The 24,058-nt window shown below is 30.7% G+C and overlaps 1 protein-coding gene across 2 annotated transcripts in view; it reads left to right on the forward strand.

Annotated features, from left to right (window-relative positions):
• The window catches only part of LOC129952338 (epidermal growth factor receptor), a 171,824-nt gene that overhangs the window by 133,502 nt on the left and 14,264 nt on the right, over nt 1-24,058 (forward strand). Inside the window, exon 1 of one of the 2 annotated variants that reach the window (XM_056064874.1) lies at nt 924-2,116. The exons of the other annotated variant lie outside the window; for it this stretch is intronic. Within the exon in view, the coding sequence (XP_055920849.1) occupies nt 1,780-2,116 (337 nt within the window). The 5' untranslated portion in view covers nt 924-1,779. Of the gene's footprint in view, nt 1-923; nt 2,117-24,058 lie in introns of those variants that run through there. 2 annotated transcript variants of the gene reach the window in all.

Raw genomic sequence — 24,058 nt, forward strand, 5'->3', positions numbered from 1 at the left:
AAAACCGCAAAATGAGTAACCCGATATTTTCATTAATCTCGTATATCTATCTAGAATATGATGAAATTTCTAGAAACAATGATTGTTCATTATCAAATAATTTTTGTAGAAGGAAACTTATCACTCGATGGACATTTTTCTTTGAATACACTTTCCTTAAATTTTTTTCGTTGCAACGATGATGAACATATTTTAAAAAAGTGATACAATGATAAAGAAATTCTATGAGAAAGGAGGGTATTATATACCTACTCAAAAATTAATTTTTTTAATTCACAAGTTTTTTAAAAATTGTATTTTGAAACAAAATTCATTTTCGTAACATAAAATTGTCATAATAGTAATAATTTTAACAATTTAAAACTTCACTTTCAATTTTTGGTCCTTTAATTCAGTTTAAAAATTATACAGTGAATAGGAATTTTGAGAAAGAAGGTTGATACCAAGACTTAATTTCAAAGTTCAAAAACACACGTTTTAGTGTATGTGACATCCCATCTCATTAGAGTACGAAAAATATTTAATCTTTTATTAAAAAAACTTGATTGCAAACCATATGCAATGATTGTATCATTTTCGTAACGTTAAATTGTCAAAACCGTAACCGTATTTTTAAACAAAAATGTCTCTTAATGTTCCTTAAAATTCAGGTTTCTTAAATTTCAACCCCCTTAGTTGGCAACCATAAAGCCTCATACCCACAGGTAAAATAACAACTCTTCATGAACACAGGTAAAACGCGTTGTTGCTCTCCGCAGTTACCTTTCTTCATGGTTGCGTCTCGTCGCGTCGTCGTTAGCTACAGCCACCGCCATAGTATACAGACAGCTGTTTATTGTTTAAACTATGTTACTGTGATTGTATGAGTGTTAGAAGAAAAAAAAAATTAACTCGTATTTGTGAGAGACTATAGCGCGTTGAATTCAAAAGATCACGGCACGATCAGTTTTATCCAAAACGTATGAATGCGCAGACGCCGGGCTGTATTATTTCTGCCGCGCAACGAAATTTCAAAAATAAAATTGTCAAAAAATAAATAAAATAAAAAAAAACTTATCAAAATAAGTCCATCCAAAAGTCTAAAGCTCTTAACCCTTTTCCTTTATTTCATTTCGATTTCGAGTTCAAAACTAAACACGAAATATTAATCGGCGGCGAGCGGTGTTGGTGGTGATTCCATCATAAACAAAATTACGATCGATCGTTTAAAAGTTTTTCAACTGTGACCCGGGCTTGAAGTTGGAGTTGGGGAATAAGATTATTAATGTTATTGTTGTTGTTGAAATTTAATCCCACATTCTGTGTATCTTGTTCGAGTTTATAAAGTGTTTTTCTGAACAAACCTTGAGTGTCGTCCCTCTTATGATACAATCAAATTAAAAAGAAATAAATTCCAACCTCAAAACAAAAAAAGGAATACGCAACAACAACAACAAAAACGATCATACTCGAAACTGGATCGTTAAAAAAATATAAAAATCTTACATCTTGTTGTTTTTTCGTTCGTTTTTTAAGTATTTTTCGTTGTTTTTGGTTTGAATTTCACGTCTTTTTTTAATTTAACGATACTTTACGTGAAGTGCGGTACTTTAACTTGAGGCTTTTTTGCATGTTACCTTTTATTGTGTATTTAACGTCACAAGAATAATAAAAAAGGAGTTAAAATTAGTGAAGTTTTCGTAATAACGTCGTCGTCGTGACGTGTGCTTTGTTTCTGTCTTCTAAAAAAAGCAGACGACAAACAACAACAAAACTAAGTCACATTCGGATAATGTTTTCATGATGAAAGGACTACTAATTGTGGGACTATTGCTCCTTAATATTGTAGTAGAGTCCCAAGCGGCGAAAGATCGCTATACACGACTTAGTAATAGTAGTAACGGTAGTGAAAATAATGACAGGCATAATAATGGCAGCGGAGGTGGCGGAAACGGCGGCAATGGTGGAGGCGGTGGCAATGGAGGTGGAGGTCGAAAACAATATAGACAATCCCACAGACAACAACAATTACAATCGAGTAAACAATATCAAATGCAAAGGATTAGCAATAATAATTTATCGAGCGCACAACACACAAACTCAGAGGATAATCACACCGAGTTCGTGAAGGGAAAAAGTAAGTTTGTTGTTTATTTTTCAGTTTCTTCTGGAAAAAGGTTAAATTTTCTTAGAATAGCGTTCTACAATGTAAAAAACGATTTGTTTTGACAGTTCATTTATATAAATAAAATGGATTAAAATAAGTGCTGATCAATTAATTTCGACAGCTCTGTTCTTAGTTCCAAATTCTAAGAAAACATTCGTCCTGATTAGCTCTAGCTTCAAGAGTTCACAATTGAAACAAGATTTAAATCTCTAAACTGGATACCAACTGACAGGTATTTAGGTAAAACATCATCGAGACATTTTATCTTCCTAAGATATGAGAGTAGTCCGAATTCCTAGAAATATAAAAACAAAATTCCTTACAATCCTTCCTCACCTCTTCTTTCCAAAAAAATAAAACAAAGTGGGAAAGGCAATTTTAGGATTTGTATTTCAATATCGCTCTGTTTTGATGGAATAAACGTTTTGTAACATTATTGTAAGAGCTTTAAGAAGAGAAAAGAGTCATTTTGACATTAAGGAACGTGTCAAATAGTTTCAAAATAAAGTATTCAGCTAGTTTGTATTTCTCGGATCTCAGGAACTTTCATGGTTTCAGATACTTGAACCAAATTTCTCCTAAAAATGTATGGTCTTTAGCAGTAAAACGCTGAAAATAGAAATTTTTAGAATTCGATTTCTCAGTAGTTCTCCATCGTACAATACAAATATAAAGAACAGAAATATAAAGCTTATTTGACTTCTGGGTGGAAAATTCTGTTCTTTATTTCAATCTTCGGCTCTTTTAGGCTGACTGAGAAAATTCTCAGAAAACTAAAAACTAAAAAAAAGCCTGTCAAACAAAACTTTCTTTGAGGAATTCCTTAATAACGTCCGAAGGGCTTATTACCCAATTAAAATATATAAATTTGTATGGAGTTACATTAAACAAACTTCAAAGAACAGTTCTTGAAAATTACAAACAATGCTTTTTCGAAGATAAGATATTTTGTAAGCTTTTTAAGCAAATTTTTAATTCTTAAGGGAATATTTTTAGTATCTCAATAAGGTTCTGGAAATTTCTATTAGTTACGATTTGAGTCTTCATCTAAATCTTTATGAAGGCTTGAAAAGTCTTAAAGTCTTAATTTTAAAGTAAATATTTTATTTTCATTTAAAGTCCAGATTTGAAAATGCTCGTTTTTAACATTATTTTTATACTCATAAAATGTTTCAGAAACTGATTCGTTATCAGAGCATACAATACTTTAAATACTTTTTTTGAAAAATCATCAATAGTTGTTGGCTTACACCTTAAACAAGCACTGAACCATTTTGACGAACTTTAAGAAAAAAGGCGTTTTTCTAACAACATATAGAAACATTTTTAGAAATATTGAAAGTATGTAATCTAAAGATTGATTACAGATTTGGAAAACCGTCAAACATATTTTTGAAAAAAAAAAATAACTATCATTGCCCACAAAAACCGAAAATGAGTTTTTTTGAATTTTAAAAGATGAAAAGTATCTCAAAAAATGTCGTGAGAAAGTGATTTTGAATACAAAAAGTTTTCAGTATAATTTCATTATCTGTTACAGAACCTTTTTGATCAGTGTTGAAAATCAAAATAAGTCGAATTTGATAAAATTAAGAATTTGTTTGTATTAAATTTTAGTTTTACGTTTAAAGACTTAGTAATTTTGATTTCGGTATAAATTTGAAGACGTTTTACAAAAATGAAAGTTCATTTATGGGTTTTCATTATTATTGAGTTTTAAGTCGTTGGTAAACATCATTTAGTGGGTCAGTGAAACTGGGTAATAGTCCAAAACGGTTTACTTGATTGAAACCATAATCATTCACATTTTTACTTCCAGCAATAGCAAATGTTCAATAGAAAAAAATGGAGAAACTATCAACGAGATTTCTAATGTTAGCTTTTAGTCAAAAATGTGGCTTCCTGATAAGTTCCTAAGAAAGATTTCTTCGATTCCAGAAGGGATTGGTGACAAACCCTTATATATAACCTTTTTAAACAACTTATTGGTGTTAAAAGTCACGTTATCATGATATTGAAATATGTTAGCAAATATTGTTCAACAAGTTCCTTGATATTTTTCATTGAAAATATAAATATTGTTGTACAAATTAATTAATGTTTTGATTAGTTCGGAGAATGTAAATTTAATCATCTAACAGCCTTTAAAATTGGAAAAATTTGCCTATGGAACACACAACTATTTGTATTATTAACAGACAGTTATGCTTCGATTGACATAAATCAATCCTTTTCCAATATTTTTCTAGTTTCTGCAACATAAAATCATTTTACCAATGAAGTTAAACTGATTGAAAAGGCTTTTAACTTATACGCTCGAATTTATAATTATACTGTTTCACTAGGAACTAATTTAAACTCCTTTATAATTTCTTAAATCTACTTCTTTTATTGCCAAAAGATCCTGTCTCACTCTCACTCATGATCATTTCAAGAACTAAGCTTGACATGAAAGCAACGTCTATAGTTTAATATCTCATCATTTCTTAAATAGAAAGGTATTGGACTAATGTATTTCCTGACTTATAAAAGTTCGTTATAGAATTTTCGACTCATGTCAAACGAAACCATTGTGGACTTATGTCCTCCTAGGGTAAATCCCTTTGGATTATGTCAATCTTCTGCAGATTTTAGTTAGGTAGTAAAATTTTTCCTTTAAGCCAGAAATATGAATGTGATAAATTCCATTTTAATTCAGAATTGATTGATTGAATTAAAACCATTTTGAGTAATTATATATCGTTAAAAATCGCACTTCAAAAACATAAAAATGTCTGCTCTATCTGATTTGAAACTTTCTTTTACATATTTTAAGACAATCAATAAAGTCATGCTTCTGACATAAACAATCTACCTAATTGTAATTAAGTTTAACAATGGGCACGTGGAAGAATTTATTTGATTTCAGAAAACTATGCCATATTCGTCTATAAAATCACAAAGTCATAAAACTTAACATCAAAACTTTAAATGAATCCTAAGAAAAATTAATGAAATAAAACTTTAAGAAAAAAAAATGGAATAAAAAACGAATCAACATTCAATTCTTAAAATTATAATGAATCAAATAAAATTAAAAAAAATAGAGAATCTCATGCTAATGTATGTCTCCACACCTCAAAACGACTACAAAATAATTATGTATTTATTATTTACTGACCTCGTCTATTCATATGAGTATATACACTTTTTACATAAATACCTTCTATATATTGACTAAACTGACCAACCCTTTCAATAATAATTATTTTATTAAAATTTATAAACAAAATGCGTCATGTTTTTTGTTCTTCAAATTTTTTTATTTGTTCTTAATTAAAATTCATAGGTTTATGATTTTTGATCATTATTTTTATGCTTGGTTTTAGTTAAAAGAAGAAAACTAAAAACTAAACAATTTAATTGGTTAAATAATGATGTCTATTAAATTAACATACAAAGATATATCAACATTTTTAATCATTTGCATGATTATATATTTTATTTTATATATTATTTTTTGTTACATCGAACCTGTCTTTGAGTAAGAAAAACAAACTATCATTGAAAAATACACAATATTGAAAAAAAAATTGAAATTCTTAGTGGTTTAAAGTAGATATACGACCTTAATTTAGGTGTTGTAAGAAAAGAATTCTCTAATAAATCAATTGATCAATTAAAATAAATCAATATAAAAGCAAAAAAAGCATTGAATATAAATCTTTCATGCTGGATTTGAATTCTTGCTTAGCTAATTTTTTACTTATTTTCTGTATAATATTTAAAGTCGTTGAGATTTATAGAATTCCAAAGAAAATGGATTTAAACTAACATCAATTCGTATTAAAATCCAGGTAATTCTTCATAATATTATGTGACATAATGATTGATGATTATTTTGATGGATTAATATTCGAAAATTCGTTCAACTCGTAAAACGGACTTCTTTTATTAAAAAGCTTATCAGTGCTAGGTCTAAGAACCCTAAGAAATCATTTATAATACAGTTTTTGTTTACATTGAATTTTCATCGAATTTATACAGTTTGAGATAGATTTATCAACATTTTTAAGAACTTATGATTAACAGTGACGAATCATCCATGAAACATCTGGCATTATCCAAATCCACAAAACCCTATTTGATTAATTAGTTTAAGACTTGATCTATAGATCATTCTCTAAATAATACATTTTCAGCTTTAGATCTTAATGAAAATAAGTTGATTTCATGTGTAGTGTATTATAAAGAAGAAAAATACTTCTACAGGTTTCACATTGGGCGCCAATTATTAGTTCAAATTGAATTTTGCCAAAAATACACAATATTTATTGAAAAAAGTGCTATTAACTGATATTTTTCTAGTTATTGAAGTCATCTATTTGTTAAAAAAGTAATACTAATTGACAACTGTCTCGTTATTTAAGCAATTTTTTAACAATTATCTCGTTTTTTGAGCAAGTTATTGAATACATCACAAGCGAAAATATAATAAAGGTTTCATGTTGGGTGTCATATTGATTGAAGTCTGACGTTGATTTGAGTTTAATCAAAAAGATTATGTTTATGTCTGTTCAAAAAGTACAACAAAGATGCATTTTTCTTCTTTATTTACTCTTATAAAGCAATATATGCCAAGGAAAAGAAGATTTAAGGTTTCGTGTTGGGCTCCATTTAATACTCGGATTTGAATTTTTCCAAAATATGTATCTAATTGTTGAAAAAGTGATATTAATTGACAATTATCTGGCAATTTATTAAAGTTTCGAAAAATGTCTTCAGACAAAATGCATTGAAGATTTCATGTTGGATTCAAAACTGACGCTGATTTCAGTTAATCAAAAGCATTTGATAGGGTTTGGCATCAGGCTTTCTTATCGATAATGTGTGCTTTCGATAATGATAAGCGCAGTAAATTCCGACCTAAACAGCATTGTGCAATGGGGATTAAAAAACCGCGTGGAATTTAATGCTTCCAAAACCCAATGCTGTCTTGTATCGTTAAAGCGAGATATTGCCATTAACCATGGATGACACTTGCATCAATGAGACTGAATATTCTCGATATTCTCGGTACGTGTCACCAACCACATCTTGTAACATGATCACATACGCGATGTCGCCACAAGTGACGCAAGGTGTTTAGGTTTCCTTAGGCGATGCAAGAAATATTTTAACTCTTCTGATCTGGCTGTTATCTACAAGACTTATATACGTCCAAAGCTTGAGTAAACTCCCATCTCTGGGCTGGTGCTTCTGCAACTAACATAAGCCTCTTGGATATTATTGAACGTAGAGCATTTAAATTGATAGACGATAATATCATCATAAGTTCATTTACTTCGCTTTAACATCTTCGTAAGGTCTCTTGTCTGACCCTTTTTTACCGTTATTTTAACGGCTTATGCTCTAGTGAAATAGCCAGATGCATTCCTCCCTTTAAGCAGTTCAACCGTAATACTCACGCTTCTAGAATTGCTCATCAGTATACCCTCGAGCCCAACTTTGGCCATGCTGTCAAATACAGAGATTCGTTCATTAGCCGTACAAAGCGAATGTGGAATGCCTTACCGCACTCTGTCTTTCCTATTGCCATTGCAATATTCAGAAATTCAAAACTAATGTGCACGACAACTCATTTTAAACCCTTTCTCCTCTTTCCAGTGCTCACACTGTGCCTCTCCATAATAAGGGTAAAGTAATATCCCCTTGAGTGTGTGCTTATTATAAAAAAAAAAGAAAAAAGAAATATTATCTATTTGTGCAAAAAGTGTTAGTAGTTTACATTTTTTGCATTTATTTAGTCTAATTAAGAAAATTTAAGGTTTCACGTTGGGCGCCATTTAAGAGTCCAATTTGAATTTTTGCCAAAACAACGTTTATATTATGTGCAACAGTTTTATTAATTAACTTTTTTTATAGATATATATTTAGACGAATAAGTAACAATCTAAGAAGTTAAATAAAACTTATGGTTTCATGTTGGGCGCAACTTATATTTGTTAGTTGAATTGTAACCCAAGCTTTAAATATATAAACATTTGGTCAAAAATGCTAATAACCTGATTTTTGCCTTTTCATTTATGAGTTTAATTTTGTAATTTGAAATTTCAACAATTAAACTTTAACGCTGGGCTCCATTTTACTTTTTACATTTTCTTTCAAAAAATAGAAAATCGTAAAAAAAATATCGAATAGTGTTCTATATGTCATTTATTTTTTCACCAAATTCCTATGTTTTTGGTAACCTTGGTTAACAATCCAACAAATGTCTTTTATGCCATCATTACAAAGATACCAAGATAAGGAGTCACTTAGAGTCTTAAAAAAGATGAAATAGATATGAACAAAGTTTAAACGATCTCTTTATAAATTTTATTCAATTTATTGGACAAATGAAAGCTATGTTTTAATATCTTAAAACTTAATATGAAAATTTTGAAAGTAGATCGCATCAAATGAAATTTGATACATGCTTAATTTTTGCAAAAACCAATCAATTCTCGTAAAATGCTTTTATTTAAAATTAATTTCGATACAAAAATCTTTAAATTAAAAAACAAAACAAAAAATCAAGGTGTGGTTAAAACCAGCTATTGCAATAATTAGTAAACATTTGTTTTATTTTCTTAACTATTTATAAACCTTTAATCTATAAAACTCTTAAGAAATTTAAAATCAAAAAATAAAATAAGCTTAATTCCACAATATCTGAGTCATTTTGTTTTTAATTGAATACAATTATTCAACACTCTGTTTGGATATTCAAATTTTCGATTTATTTTTTCTGTTTTTCTCAAATAACTATTATAATTAAATAAAAATCTACTATCATAAAATAGGTGTATATAAATATATTTATAATACACTTGTTTTTTTCTTATCAACTAAGCTTTGATCTTAGTTCGCGCCTTAAGAACAAAACCAAACTCAAAACTAACAACATTTTTATTCCTCAAAACAAGAAAAATAACACAGAAATTCGAATCTAACAATAAATAAAAAAGAACCAATTAATTAAACATTCGATTTTTTTGTTTTTTGTTGTTTCTTATTTTGTAAATTTGTTTCTTTTTAAATCAAATCAACTAATTAATGTGATATGCTAATATAATTGGATGGCATTAATATTGATTTCTTTCTTTTGTCTTAAATTTAACTTCTTTCTTTTTGCATAAAAATCTTCCTCGTTATTTGAATCTTCATCAAATACTTATAAATTTTTATAAAAATTCCATTTTTATCTTAGCAGAGATATCTTTATCATATTCGTAAAAGATCTCATCGCATTTTGATGTATCTTAAAGATACGTATTGACTTTTATAATATTAAATATTTGCTTCACCGTTCAGGGGACTAAGTTAAAAAGTAACATATTTTTTTAGCAAACATAAGAATCGATTTGTCAAGCATTCTGTTTGTATATTTAACCGAATATTCGGAGAATTCAAGACCCCTTCACTTTAAATATATCTTTTCTTTTTTTTGTTTTTGTTGTTTTTGTTAAAGAAACCAGAATTGCTGCCATCAATCTTAGGTTTTATTGAAGTAAAGTCATGGAGTTAAAAGTCTGTGTCGTGTTCATATTGTAAAGTCTTTTGGGAGACCCAATTACTTTTCTGTTTATGTCGATTTCAGAAAAATACAACAACAACAACATAGATATGAATTCTTGTGTCAATAAAAATAATTCACCTGGAATTTAAAGAAAAACCTTTCCTTCTGCACTTTGTTCTCCTTCTCTCTCTCAGTCTATCTGAGGATGTCCCAGAACAAGACGAACACACAAAAAACATGAACATAACGTTTATAATTTAAAGCCTCATAATAAATATTATTTGATTATACGCGTGTTTTTTCTGTCTTTTTGATTACATTATTGACAAAGTCACACGAAATAAGATGCATGTTTTGTGTGTGCAGTGCATACAGCACACACGAAATTGTGGTGCACTAGTTTGTGACATGTTGAGCCCTCGAATTCTGACAGATAAGATATGACAAAAAGCAGTTTCGAAATCAACATTGAAAAACCAGATAAGCTAGATACGAGTATGTGAAGTCAACACTTTCAAATTTAAACTTCAAACAAAAAACAGCACAAACATCAAAAAAGATAAAAACATACAAAATAAAAACAAACTCAAACCCAAAAAGCCACCAACCGTCTTCGTCCGCGTTTACTTCGTCGTCGTCGCCTTCATTTGCTTCGCGCTCATCATGGTTGTCTTGGACGACGGACACGGATTGTCTCAGGGCATTACATGCAAATATAACACATGAAAGTCTCGTTGTTGTGAGCTTGAAAAGTGTCGCATTTGCGTAAAATTATGCATGGCACGTATAAACCAGAGTGAACTATGGGCGCATGGTGTTGCATGACAAGCGACTGCGAGTGCGAGTGAGCCTCAAAACGCTGTTTTTCTTCTACTTCTTTTGTCTTCTTCTCTTTTCTGGGTTCTTTTTGAATTTCTAGGAATAAATGTCATGTCAAAAAAAGAGAGAAATGGTTAAAAGTTAAAACAAAAAAATCAGCAAACGTGTAACAAAACAACGGCGACAACTCTACGCTATCGATGGCAACAAGAGATGGTGATGATGGTGACAATGATGGGAGAGCAGAAACGAGCGACGGCTGGCAGCGACGACGACGAGTTGGAATTTTATGTCACCGATTGTGACAGCTTCAGACGAAATCTGTTATGGAACACGCATACCTAAATTTAGTCTGAAGTGGGATGACCACCAGAGAAAGGTCTCGAGACAGATAGGTACAAATACACTAAAGTACAACAACAAAAAAAAGAGAAATATTACTGCGAGAAATCAATCAGTGGGTGGTTTATAATTTGACATTTGATGCTACCTGTCAGCTTGTTGGATGTGATGTTAAAAATGCTGTTGAAAACATCTTTTGAATCTTGAAGAGATTAATTTAAATTTTGAATTTTGTTAAAATTAAATCGTATATCAAGTCTAGAATTTATTTTTAGATCTGACTTTGAATGGATTAATAGAAACGTATCTAATATCAATCAATGTTTCATGTTGGGCGCCATTTATGGTATAGATTTTGAATAGATGACATAGTGATGCAAATATCTAAAAACAGGAACATTACATTAGTTTTCTAGCAAAAATGAGTTCCTAGAAAAAGGAATTTCACAACAAAGGTTTATGTTGGGCGCCATTTTGAAAACTTTGTTCATATTTCTCTGTTATTCTGTTATTCTATCAAAAATAAGATAAGGCTTTCTAAGATGTTATATTTGTTTATATGATCACTTTAAGCTTACTTCGCATTCAACTACCAAGAAATTTTGCTTATAAACTTAAATATAAGGTTTCACGTTGGGCGCCATTTAAACAATTCAGTGCATCAAGACAGAATAGTCTCGCAAATTTATAATTTTCCATATTTTATCAAGTAAGTGTTTGATACAATCTCTAAAATAGAATATCTATTTTATAATATGAAGACCTTCATGTTGGGCGCCATTTAAAAAAGGAATTATCTATTTATTTCGCAGAATAGGAATTAAAGAAAGATACATGAAATATTATACATAAATGACTATTTAAATTAAATTTTATTTCAAATAATAAAGAAATAACACAAAAACAAAAAAAAATCAATAATCAAAATCATGTTGGGCGCCAATTAAGAATGATTTTGTTTAGATAGAATATTGAAAGAAAAATTTAACATCATAAACATTTAATTACTTTTCTTGTAAGTGAAAGTAAGTTCATAGAAAAAAGAATTTGAAATAAAAAAAAAGTTTCACGTTGGGCACCATTTTTGATATATTTTCTTAATGTTTTTTGGGAAAAGTCGGAAAAGGTTATAGGATTTATCATTATCTTATGAATGCTTAAAGTTGGCGTACACAAGAAATGATAAAATTACAAAATAAAAGCTTGATATTGGACGTCATTTCACACTTTAGTTAAATTGTCAGCAATTAAATGCGTTGGTGTGAATTTTCATATTTTTGAAACGGTTTTGAAAATAAAATACCTATCTAAGAAAGGGATACATGTTGGGCGCCATTAAAAAGTTTGTCTATTTATCTTCTGGTAAATAAAGATTAGCAAAAAGTATAAACTAAACTAAATTTAATTGGAATCAAAAAAACATTCATTAATTGGTTCACATTGGGCGCCATTTCAGTTTTGGTTTTGACTATGATGGAATTATTTTGATTTAAATGTAATGAACTTAGTTTTTTATGGAACATTTTAAAATTATAATAATTTGTTAAAAAAATATCAAGGTAGGAGCTATTTAGGAAATTCCGAGAGAATTGGTCTAAAGATATATTAAATTTCTTACTATAACGACTATTTTCTGTAGCTTCTAGATTGAAGTCCCAGATTATGTTGGGACTTTTAAGGCTAAATTTTTGAGAAAGAAGAAACAAATACGCAAAGAAAATCAAGATATTTCTTGTTAGGCGCCATTTAAGGCTTAATTTTTGAAAAAGAAGAAACAAATACGCAAAGAAAATCAACATATTTCTTGTTAGGTGCCATTTATTTGTTTAATTAAGGATATTTAATAAATACTGCACATGAAGTTGCTTTTATATTACAATAAATAAAGTTTGGATCTCAACTCTTTCGATTAGTTTTTCGATTATCTTGTTATTGTTTTAATTACAGGAAATCCTCTTTCAAACAAAACAAACAAAAATACATCAATTATAAATGCTAAAACATTAATTTAAAAATAAAGATCATTTGCTTTGCATCTTTTTATTAACACATAACCTACCTACATAACATATACATGCATATATCTCCTAAGCATATAGTTTAATGGCATCCAAGTAGATCAGCTAGATTAAGCCTACGCTTTAATTTTCAATAACATAAAACAATAACAAATCCCGCATCTAACTTCATACATATCATACAGACTTATACATAGTAGATAATTCTGTAAGACAACATTTTGCATCATAGAAAGCACCCTACGACCTCGTCTCTGATTAAATCCATGTAGGCTTACACCAAAGATAATAATAATACAAAAAAAAAATAAAGCAAAAACATATCAAACTTAAAACACTTCGTCGTATAACAGTGAGTGGTCGTCATCGTCTTCGTCATCATCATTATTATCATCATCATCATTATATTCACTTTTATAATCATCGGTTTATTTTGTTTGTAGAATTCACGAGCACCTTATGATGCCCGATTGCATGTTTAATGCAACAATAATCACACGAGAAGAAAAGTACTATCCTCAAAGCAAAATGTCAACATAAAACTCAACATTTTACCCAACAACAACAAGTCGAACAACAACAACAACAAAACCAGCAACAATAACAAGACGAGTTAGATATTATTCTATTTGCAGATAAAAATTTTCTCCCCACACATGTTTTTATAAAAATATATTTTGTGCCCACTCACATTTACAACACAAGCACACACACACTCATATATAAAATAACAAATAAAAATTAACAACCAAACAACAAAAATGTTAAGTTTTTATTCCTGGTGTTGAGTTTTCATGCGCTCAATACAGGTTTTCCTTGAGGCACTCCACTTCACTCGCATAAAATAACACAAAACAAGAAAATTTAACACAGGCACATAAACAGAGGGAAATATAAATTCTCACAAATACGTACACATCAAAAGAACAACAACAAAAATACATTTAACCAAATGCACAATAAAAGTGAGACAGAAAGAAAATAAACGTAGGCGAACTTTGTCTCTCTCAAATAAGCCGAGTTACCAACTGAACGAACTAAAAACAAGAAAAATGAAAATGATTGTTGGGTGAGCCAAAGCCAAAGCTAAAGCCAAAGCCAGATCCCAGCTCAACAGCAACAACAACCTCAGAAACTTTGAACAAAACAACCAGATACCTGTAAGGCACAGCTTACATTGCCTCAGCCCTATAATTATTATTAAGCTCGTTTTGTTCGATTTTCTTCTTCTTCATCATGATCATCATTATCGTCAACATCTTTTTTTGCTTCCTCGACTTTTGATATGAAAAATACCAAACTCTTCAGGTTAAGTAAGCCGACAGATTCAACACTCTATGGTTTGACCATTGTGTCTGCATCACAATAATACACAGCTACCTATTTGTAGTGTACTCCTGTTGGGCTAACTCGTTTACAAGATTATCACGCAACTTCCACACGCATTCGAATGTGTGTAGATTTTTTTTCTTCTGTCCGTCATTCCGTCAGTCCGTCAACTAAACGAGTTTATGGCGCCGTCGATGTATTCCAACTCGTCGCCAGCTCTCTTTGCAGAGATATACTTACATATTTATTTTCAATTGTCTTGGAAAGCCATCAGCAACAGTTGAGCATTTTATTGCCGCCACAGATAATTGTTGCAAAAACAAAAACCAACAACACATAAAACTACTGAAGAACGTACAGAAGCGAAGTTTAAAAAAAAAACACAAGCACAAGAGTACCGAAGAATTCATTTAGAATGCTTCAAGTGCCTTTGCGTTAAGATATTCTTCTTCTCTATTATTTTAAACCATCATCATCATGCATCGCATTTGTGGCTCGGCGGATCGGCGGCGGTGGTAAGAGGGATGGATTAAAGCGAGGTCTCCTCTGATTTGAAATTATATTTAACTTAAACTTCTAACAGCAACTCTGCCACCATTATAGTACACTTTGAACACTAAAGTGTGTACACTTTGTACGAAATTCCAATGAATTATTTATCGCAGTGTCTGGGTGAGTGTTAATGACTGCCGCGTGTGTCTGCAACCGTAGCGTTGTCGTCGTTGTCTCTAACTCGCTTGCTATATCCTTTGAGTTAATACCGCACGTGCTTTGATTTACTTTCACCACATACATATACATAAATTAATTCAAAAACGCAAAATTCATAGGAAAAACCAGTTCTAACTGTTAATTAAACATTTTCAATCTTTCAAATTAATTGAAATTGAAATAATGTACACAAAATAAAGTTTGCTGGTCAAGTCTTTTGTTTTATGTGCGTGTTGTGCTTTTGCAAATGGAAAGGAATTAAAAAACAACTTTTTGTTTTGCTCTGTTGTCTGGTTAAGAATATAAATTCTCAAAAAACAATCTCTGTCCAATTTGTTATGAATTTACTCGTGTATAATGACTTTTGATTTATGCTTCTGGAATGGAAGATTTATCCCCCACCAAAAAGTAAAAATGAAATGGCCATTTATGGATACAACAAAATAAAAAAAGAAAAATTAAAGAAACAGATAATAACAATAATTTTATGACAATTTTATCTATTACTTAAAATCTTAATGGTGTGTTTGGCTTGATGCTGTTGGTGTTGTTGTTGTTGCTGCTTTCATATATCTCTCCTCCTATATAGATGTGCATATAGGTTATCCCATACGGTCCTCATCATCCCAGGTATAAGCCAAAAACCCGATTATCCAACTTCGGAGTCGTCTTTTTTGTTTTGTTTGTTGGTTGGGTCTTCTCTTCTTTTGTTGTTATCTTTTTGGTGTCTTTTATTTTATTTTATGAAGAAACTCCAATTCCAGGTGTTTTTTTCTTATTTATATTCTTTAGTTTTATTTTTTGTAAACGTTTTCCACGAAAACCGTTTAAAACAGCCAGAATGTTGTCCGCCATCAGTCCGGTTCAGCATCATCATCATCATGATCATATTCTTCTCGTTGATGGGTTCTGTGACTCTCTTCTTACACCTGAGGGGGTATTCTTAATTCGTTTTTGTTCATTTTTAATGTGTTTTCTGTTGTTCGAGAAGAATTTTCTGTCCTGTTTTTTTTTGGTTACAGGAGAGAAAGATTTTTTTTGAAGATAGAAAAAAGAAGAAACGCGTTAAGATGTTCCATTTCAATATAGAGTCACTGTGAGTGGCTCCATTTACATTAACAACAAGATTACATATGAATAAACTTAAAAATTTAGAAGTATATAACATAAAGTAGTAAAGTATTTATTTTTATTACTTAACTTTATCTCATTTTAAAGATTAAAGTGGAAATTATAAGATTTTCTTTCAAAAAGAGTTCGTTGATCAGCTCTTTTATTTATATTTATTAATTTTTGTTCTTTTTTTCTATCATCCTTAAAAAGAAAAGGCTTGGTTTTAAATTGGTTATACTTTGTTTGTCGGGTGTGACAATTTACGAGTCTATGATAAAGAATCGATGCAAGTAATTTTTAAGACGAAAAGTGTGACACGTTAAGTAAAAGAAATTTTAACTCATATTTCTTTCAAGGGCCTTAAATATGCTGACACATAAAAATAGACACTTGAATGAAGTCAAACATAGAATATACATTAATAAATATAAGAAATGAGATAAAGAAGATTCACTTAAATAAATCTATAAGAAATTTGCTTAAATTAAGGAAATAAAAAATATATATGGAGTTTATACCATTAAAGTGGCGCCCAATGCAATAATTGTATATTTTATTTAAATTAACCTAAAATTCTCTCTAATTTCCTTAGAAAAAGGGGAGAGGGGGAAGAAGTGGCAAATCTATATTATGTATGTTGCTTCTTTTTCTTAGTTCGCTTTCTGCTAAGGCCTTTAGAAATATTTTACAGATGTCTTGACAATTTTTTCTTGCATTGTGCATAACCTTCAAAAAATAAACACATATGTAAAAGGTTTTAAAAACTTCAATATGCCAGAGAAATAGTGAGGGGATAAAGCCTTGCAAGTTATTCCACATAAGTGTAGTACGGTTAAAGAACAAACTCCTGTTTTTTACAGTACGACAAAAGTTGTGCTCAAGAGTGATGGATATTACTATAGAAGCACATATATCACGGTTAAATTGTTGAAGAGAAAAAATTCGACTGGCTACTTCACTAGTTTAAAAGGCAAGCAAGTTTACGAAGATATTTCAGTGACGTTATTAGTCTATGACATTATTGTACACAATCATTTTAAAAACTTTAATTCTAACCCTTTTCTTCCGAATAGAAAAGAATGCAGATGTTTAAGAAATGTGATTTCTTTGACGTTAGGCGAAATTGACTTAATTAATTAAGACAATTGTATAAAAACAAATATGAGTTTGTGTGTCTAATTGTCTACGGACCAGATCAACACCTTATTTAGCAGATGTTCTTGAAAAAAAAAATGAAACATACTTTTACACCAATTCAAAAATTCAAGTTTTTGACTTAAGACTTATATACAAGTACTGCAGCGCTTTAACTCCTCGTGGAGCATAGGGCTGCAACAAGATCCTTCCACCTATCCCGATTTATCACAACTGACCTCAGCTGTTTTCACTATTGAACACCTTGAGACCGAGTCTCAATCAAAACTGATGACCTCCAAGTTGTCTTTGGTCTTCAAACGCGTCTATTACTCTGGAGATTCGAGTGGACTGATTGTTTTACTATATTGTCGTCTGGTTTCCTCAGTGTATGGCCTATCAAACGCCATTTCCGTTGCATGATGTCTACGTCCATTTTTTTCTGTCCGGTACTATACCACAGCTCAACGTTAGAAATGGTTTGTGGCCACCGGATCTTCAGAAGCATATATCAGCACTGATTTGACGTTGGATTCAAAGGCTTTCAACTTGGTGCTTAGCGATATTTTGCTAGAGTTCCACCCAGGAGAAAGGATTTCTAATGCACTACCGGCTTTGTTTATTCTACTGTTAACATCGAGGTCCATTCCGCCATCGAGAGCTATAAAACTTCCCAGATAATTAAACTGCTCGACCTCCTCTATGTTCCCCTGCCTTAGAATAAATTGTGTGTATTGGCCCTTGGTCATTACTTTGGTCTTATTTGTCTTAATCCTTAAGCCAGCCACCTCTCCATTCAATTGCAGCAAATGACCTATCTGATTTAAGCCTGCCGTGTTGTTTGCCATGAGCCATATGTCGTCAGCATAATCTACAGTGGCTAAGCTTGTCAAACAGACTCCTTTGGATACCGTACCTTTCATTTGTACCCACCGTGGAAGTCATCACATCGTCAATCGCCAGCAAAAACAGAATTGGTAACAAGACATCTCCTTGTTTCACTCCTTGACGCACATTGAAGGAGTCGGAATGCTGGCCATTGTGCAACACAAAACACCTTTCGTTGTTGTACGATTCTTTAATAATAGCGACAATTTTCTCAGGGACTCCTCGCGAAATAAGCGATCTCCAGACGCATTCACGATTGACCCGTTCAAAAGCCTTCTCAAAATCTACAAACATTAAGTACTGTGGTGATTGGTACTCAGATGATTGTTCAAGTATAATTCGCGAGGTAAAATGTAAAATTAAATGGTGGTTTACATAAAAGCCCTTGAACATTTTGAACACTGAATATAGAAGTCAAGAATGACCGTCACTTTAACAAAACTAACAACCGAATGAAAATCCAAATCAGAGTGGAAGAATTCCCACAGCTCGAATGCAAATTGTCAAGAAAGTCAAAAATTTACCAATGTTTTCAATAACTACATTTTTAGTGGAACTAACTACATTTTGGGATACAAATGATTTACTTAACAAAAATTGACATTCAACTTATAAGTCAACTATATTTCTAGATTCCTTAGCATAAAAATGTGTCTCAAGTTAGAGGATTTTTGATCCATAACAAGAGGTTTTGTATTTCAGAAAATTCAAAAATGCATTGCATTGAAAATAAAATAATAAATCTTCCATAAATCATAGGCTTTCTAAAAAATGTCTTAATCCGACGCCATATGGCTGCCATCTATATCATCTTCATTTTCATAAAAATAAAAAAAATACTACCAAAGTCATAAATTAACGAAACTCAGTCAGATAGACCGAAAGATAGGCCACCCACAAAAAATTATCTATCAACAAAACCTCCTACTTACATAGACAAAAGACACTATAATGAAGGTCCAAAATCCATCAATAACTTTCAACACTCATATAAAAAAATTAAACCCAAATCAAACCAACAACAACAAGAAAAAAAACTAAAAATACTTATTTTACAAAAGTAGGCTCTCGAATCATCTTCCCTCATGTCTTCATCGAAAGCTCAGGTGACACTTAAAATTACTTTTAAAAAAGCCATCTCTGCACCCACCTTATATTTGAAATATTCCACTAACAACAAAAATGTTTTTAAAAAATGTTTCTTTAGAATTAAATCAAGAAAAATAAAAACAAAAATCCGTAGGTGTATGTTTTATGTCTTTTCTTCTACCAACTAACCAACTTAATGCGTAGGGCTAGAGATGCGCTGTAAAGTGTTAGTTAGTGATGAGGAAAGTCACTAGCTTTAAAGCTGCTAATCATTATGCTAAATAAATTGCTACGCATTAATTAGTTAGAAGGTATGTGGTTAAATCCGATTTCCGATTTATTCATTACGTAGACAAATTTAAATTTAAAAAATGACGCAGATGACACACTATCGATATAAAACTTGTGTATATTGTGTCACGCTCTTCTTCCGAATTTTTCTTTTTTATTTTTGTTTTTTTGTGTCGAATGTGGGTTGAAATGGTGTTTTTAGTGAAGACTCTTTGAACAGGTTGATGTTATTAATTTCTTTTTATTATTTTTATAAGTAAATCAAAAAAATGTACACAGGAAATTGGTCAATATGTGGTTTTGCCATTATGTTGGTTTGTTTATAATTAATTTTTACCAACTTAGTTTATTGTGTTTTTCTTAAGACAACGAAGTAGAAAAAAAGAAGTGGGCTTCAATCAACTCATTAATTGTCAATTTGAAAAAGTGGAGTTTTTGTTTAGCAAATATTTTGCAATTGCTTGATGATGATGGAGACCATGGAAAAGTCACAGTAAGATTGAGGTTACACTCCTAACAAAACTTTTGATGCCATCAATCATCAAATTGGCAACTCAAACAAAAAAGTTACATTTTTATGAATAATTATCTATAAAGATACAAACTGCAAATAAAATGTTTTCTAGGTTGATGGCATCTATCAATAAATTTGTTGTTTTTCTTATGTTTATTGTCTCCATCATCATCTTAAAGACAAAGTCAAGTCACAAATAATATGACTTGTAAATTTGATACATGCATCCGACAGCACAGAAAAGACATACATAAATATTGAGGGATTGGTGAAATCAAATATGAAATCGATGACATTTAAACTCATCGACGGATCGATGGAATGAAAGTTGTTGTGTCGTTTTCGTATACCACCGCACGCGCATTCTTCGTCATATAACAATTATTATTATTATTTTCCTATCTCTCTTCTGTCTCTGTGGTTGATGATGATGATGTTGATGGAATGGAAGTATGCATTGCTCGGCTTGTGGTTGAGGAAAAAAGGGAGTTCTTTTAACTCCTTTTATAAACCAAACCACATTTTATACCCAACCCGTAGTATGTATCATCGAGTAACTTCATAAAATATTTCATATATTGTTTTTCTCTTTTCTCGAGAACTTGATATCTAAATGATGGTTTTCTTATATTTTTTCTTCTTTGAGCTTTCTAAGAGGTATTTGGTGACATATCACAAAAAGGTCCTCCAAAGAAAAATAAAAGAGCTGAATAGAAAACTTGATTTAAAAACAAACACCCCAAGATCTTTATGTAAAATCAATAAAACAAAAACAAAAGAGTTGAACAGAAAACTTTATTTTAGTTTCTTTTTTTTATTCAATAACTCTGTAATCCATCTATATTTCAATCAAGTGGGAGTAAATTCAATAATGTTCGTTTTTTATTACAAATCTCTCGATTTGTGTTTCAATCGTACTTCTAATAAAATTGTAGCGATAACATAAATTCTAAAAATACTTGCCTCCTATAAATCTGAAGGCGAATAAAAACAAAAGTTGTTAAAAATTAAATTTATACACAAAAATAATAAAAAAAAAAGCATCGTATCGCCCACAATCCAGCACTCACTGCGCACCAACAACAAAAAAGCATTGAAACAGGTATTTTTCCAATGTTAAGTCAAAGTTTGTTGGATTGTATGTTAGAAAATAAAACTACTAAAAAAAGGGCACACATCGTAGACTGTTGTGTCGGCTGCTGCGATGCAATGTCTTCCCCCAACTTTTATTTATTAGTTTTTTTTAACTGTCTTCTGTCTGCTGTTATTGTTTTTGTTGTTTTCTTTTGTTTTGTTAACTGCTTTTTGTGGGCGTTCTAGATGTTAAAAGTGTGCCATCGTATAAACATCTTGAATGCATTGTCTTTTCTTTTCTTAACTTTATATAAATCGAATAGCGATGAATACAAAATTTAAATAATGTGCATTTTGTAGAAAATTGTAACGGAACTTTCTGTTGATCGTGGGCACACATTTTTTTTTTATTTCTACAATTTATTATATCAAATTCTAACCAACAAAACTACTTTCTTTTATGATAGGATGATGCCTTCTTTTTCATAAATTTAAACTTAAGAAAAATTGAATAATATTAAAAAGTTAGAACAGAAAAAAGAAGGTTGGATCTTTAAGGCCTCTAAGGCATATACAAATTTATCTCTTCTTAAAAAACATTCTCTGATGGATTTCTTGTGTTTTTATCTCCAAAAACGTTATCCATGACCATTAATGTTTGATTTGAGTTGAAGAGAAGATGAAATGCCTTAAAGGTATTTATTTGATATTAATTAAGGGTTATAAGAATTTCTTTTAATGATTGGATTTATCCATTTTTGATATGTTGTAAGAATTTATTTCAAACCATCGAATATCGAAGTAAAACAAAGGAAAATTTACAAAATATGAAAACGACCAAAAAACAAAGCCAAAATATTTTGAGGATACGCCACGCAGCGGGTAACAAAATAAGAAAGAAAGAAAAACAGAATTTTATTGTTTGTCCCCAATTTGGAGAACGACTTTAATGGTTGTTTGTTCTTCCCGATTGACCGACGACGAAGCGACACAGCATGCAATTTCGATTGAATTCTTTGCAAAGATCGAACATGACAAGGAGTAGAAAATGGAGAGTCTACAATTTTTCGAAGAATTTTTTAGTTTGTCTTAAAAATTCAGCGAGAAAAGTATTTCTTTATAAAAATTTTAACAAACAAACATTCCAATTATTTTTGTCAACCAATGAAAAAAAAGATAAACGATTTTTCCTTGCACTCCCATCCAAAGGTAGAACTTGTGATCGGCAAATTGGTAATGAATAAAAAGAATTTGGTTGAATTTTGTTCCAAAAAAAAAATAACAACAAAAATATTTGTGTTCTCAAATTCTTTGCAATTATTTCAGTCTTTTTTTTGTCTGGACCGACATTTTTAAAAATTATTAAAAACTTATATTTGTCAAGTTAAAGAAGGAATGAAATAATAGTAACGAATTTTTGGTTCTCGCGTCATCTCCAGAATCACTACAACTTATGATAAACCGGATTTTTCAGTATTGTAAAATATGGAACCTAAAAGCAAACATGGAAAAGTCCAACATCATGATTTTCAAGAACGGAGGAGGTAGAAGCTGCCTTAATGAAAAATGGAACTACAATGTTGAAAATATCTCCATCATCTTGGAGTAGGTGTTTCTCAAACAGAAATATCGCACACAACAGTAAGTACCTACACAGTTTTTAAGGCAGTAGCAGAATCAATCTTATTCTATGCAGCTCAAGTGTGCGGAGCGAGGCAATATGAAGATGTGGACAAATTGTTAGGCTTCTACGTTAAAAGGATCTTCCGGCTGCAACCAAATACGCCGAACTGTATAGTTATGTTGGAAACGGGACTGCAGCCACTCTTTGTACGAATACTTCGAATACAGATTGATTATGTGCTCAAAATCATGAATATGTATAATCACGGTTACGCAAGATAGTGTCACTTCAAACTATTAAAGAGAGATCAGGATGGTATGCAGAATGGATGAAACTTGCTAGGGAGAGTGACATGGACCTTAACATAGGTAACTTTGATTTCAATCAATGGAAAGAATCACTGTTCCACCTAATTGCAAAAATGGATACTATGTTATGGGAAAAATGCCTTAATGAAGCAACTGAGTCTCTGCACAGAGCAACTTACAGTTAACTCAATCACAATTCGGATGCGAATAACTATTTCCGGGATGAATACAGCGTAGATGAGGTTTCTTAACTTCATTCCTTATAGAGGGATTTACCTATATTATGCTCCTTATGTAATCTACAAGTGAGAGAAAATGTATTTCACTTCATGCAAAAATGTCCAATTCTTAAAGACATCAGTAAAAATATTCTTGGAAGGGGGTTTTTGAATGAAAATGAAATTGTATCATTGTTGAACGAAGTCGACGTTAAAAAACTGTGTATGTACTACAAACTGGCTCTAAATTAGAGAGAGTTGTTAATAAGAGTTTCTGAAAATAATATTTAATTTCAATAGTAAACTTTTCAAAAATTCGTTTAAATTATATTTCATAAAAATTAGGTTTCCAATTTATATTTTGTCAACTAGGCAGACGGCAGAAAACATTTGTCATGACTCTTTAAAATTCTCAGTTAACAGCTTGAAATTAAGAAGAAATAGTTAAAATTTTCAATGATTTTAAAATAAAAAAACTCGTAGTTTGCAGTAAATAAGTCGTTAAATATTTCTCCCCAAAAAAATACTCTTATGAGTTCAATTTAACAGATTTTAACACATTTTTCAAAATAGCACAAGATTTTTCTTTCAAGATGCTTTTGCGAGAAGTCTTAGACTGTTTATTTTATTATATTTGGTTTACTTCGAATTCGAGGTTAACTTATTTTGAGGTGTGGTAGTTCTAACTTTGAATGTCAAGCATCTTAGCAAAATTATTAGAATCCTAAAATTTAATCATACAAACAAGTGTCCAAAATTATCTTTAAACGTAATCAGAAACATGATCGAGCTTTAATGTTGTTTATTAGTATTTTTATATTTCTATAAAAGCCCAGAAGAAGCCCAGAAGCAATGTATTCATAATTTTTCTTATTAATTATAAATCAAAAATTGTGTATA

The sequence above is a fragment of the Eupeodes corollae genome, chromosome 3 (genome assembly GCF_945859685.1).
Source record: "Eupeodes corollae chromosome 3, idEupCoro1.1, whole genome shotgun sequence".
NCBI lineage: Eukaryota > Metazoa > Arthropoda > Insecta > Diptera > Syrphidae > Eupeodes > Eupeodes corollae.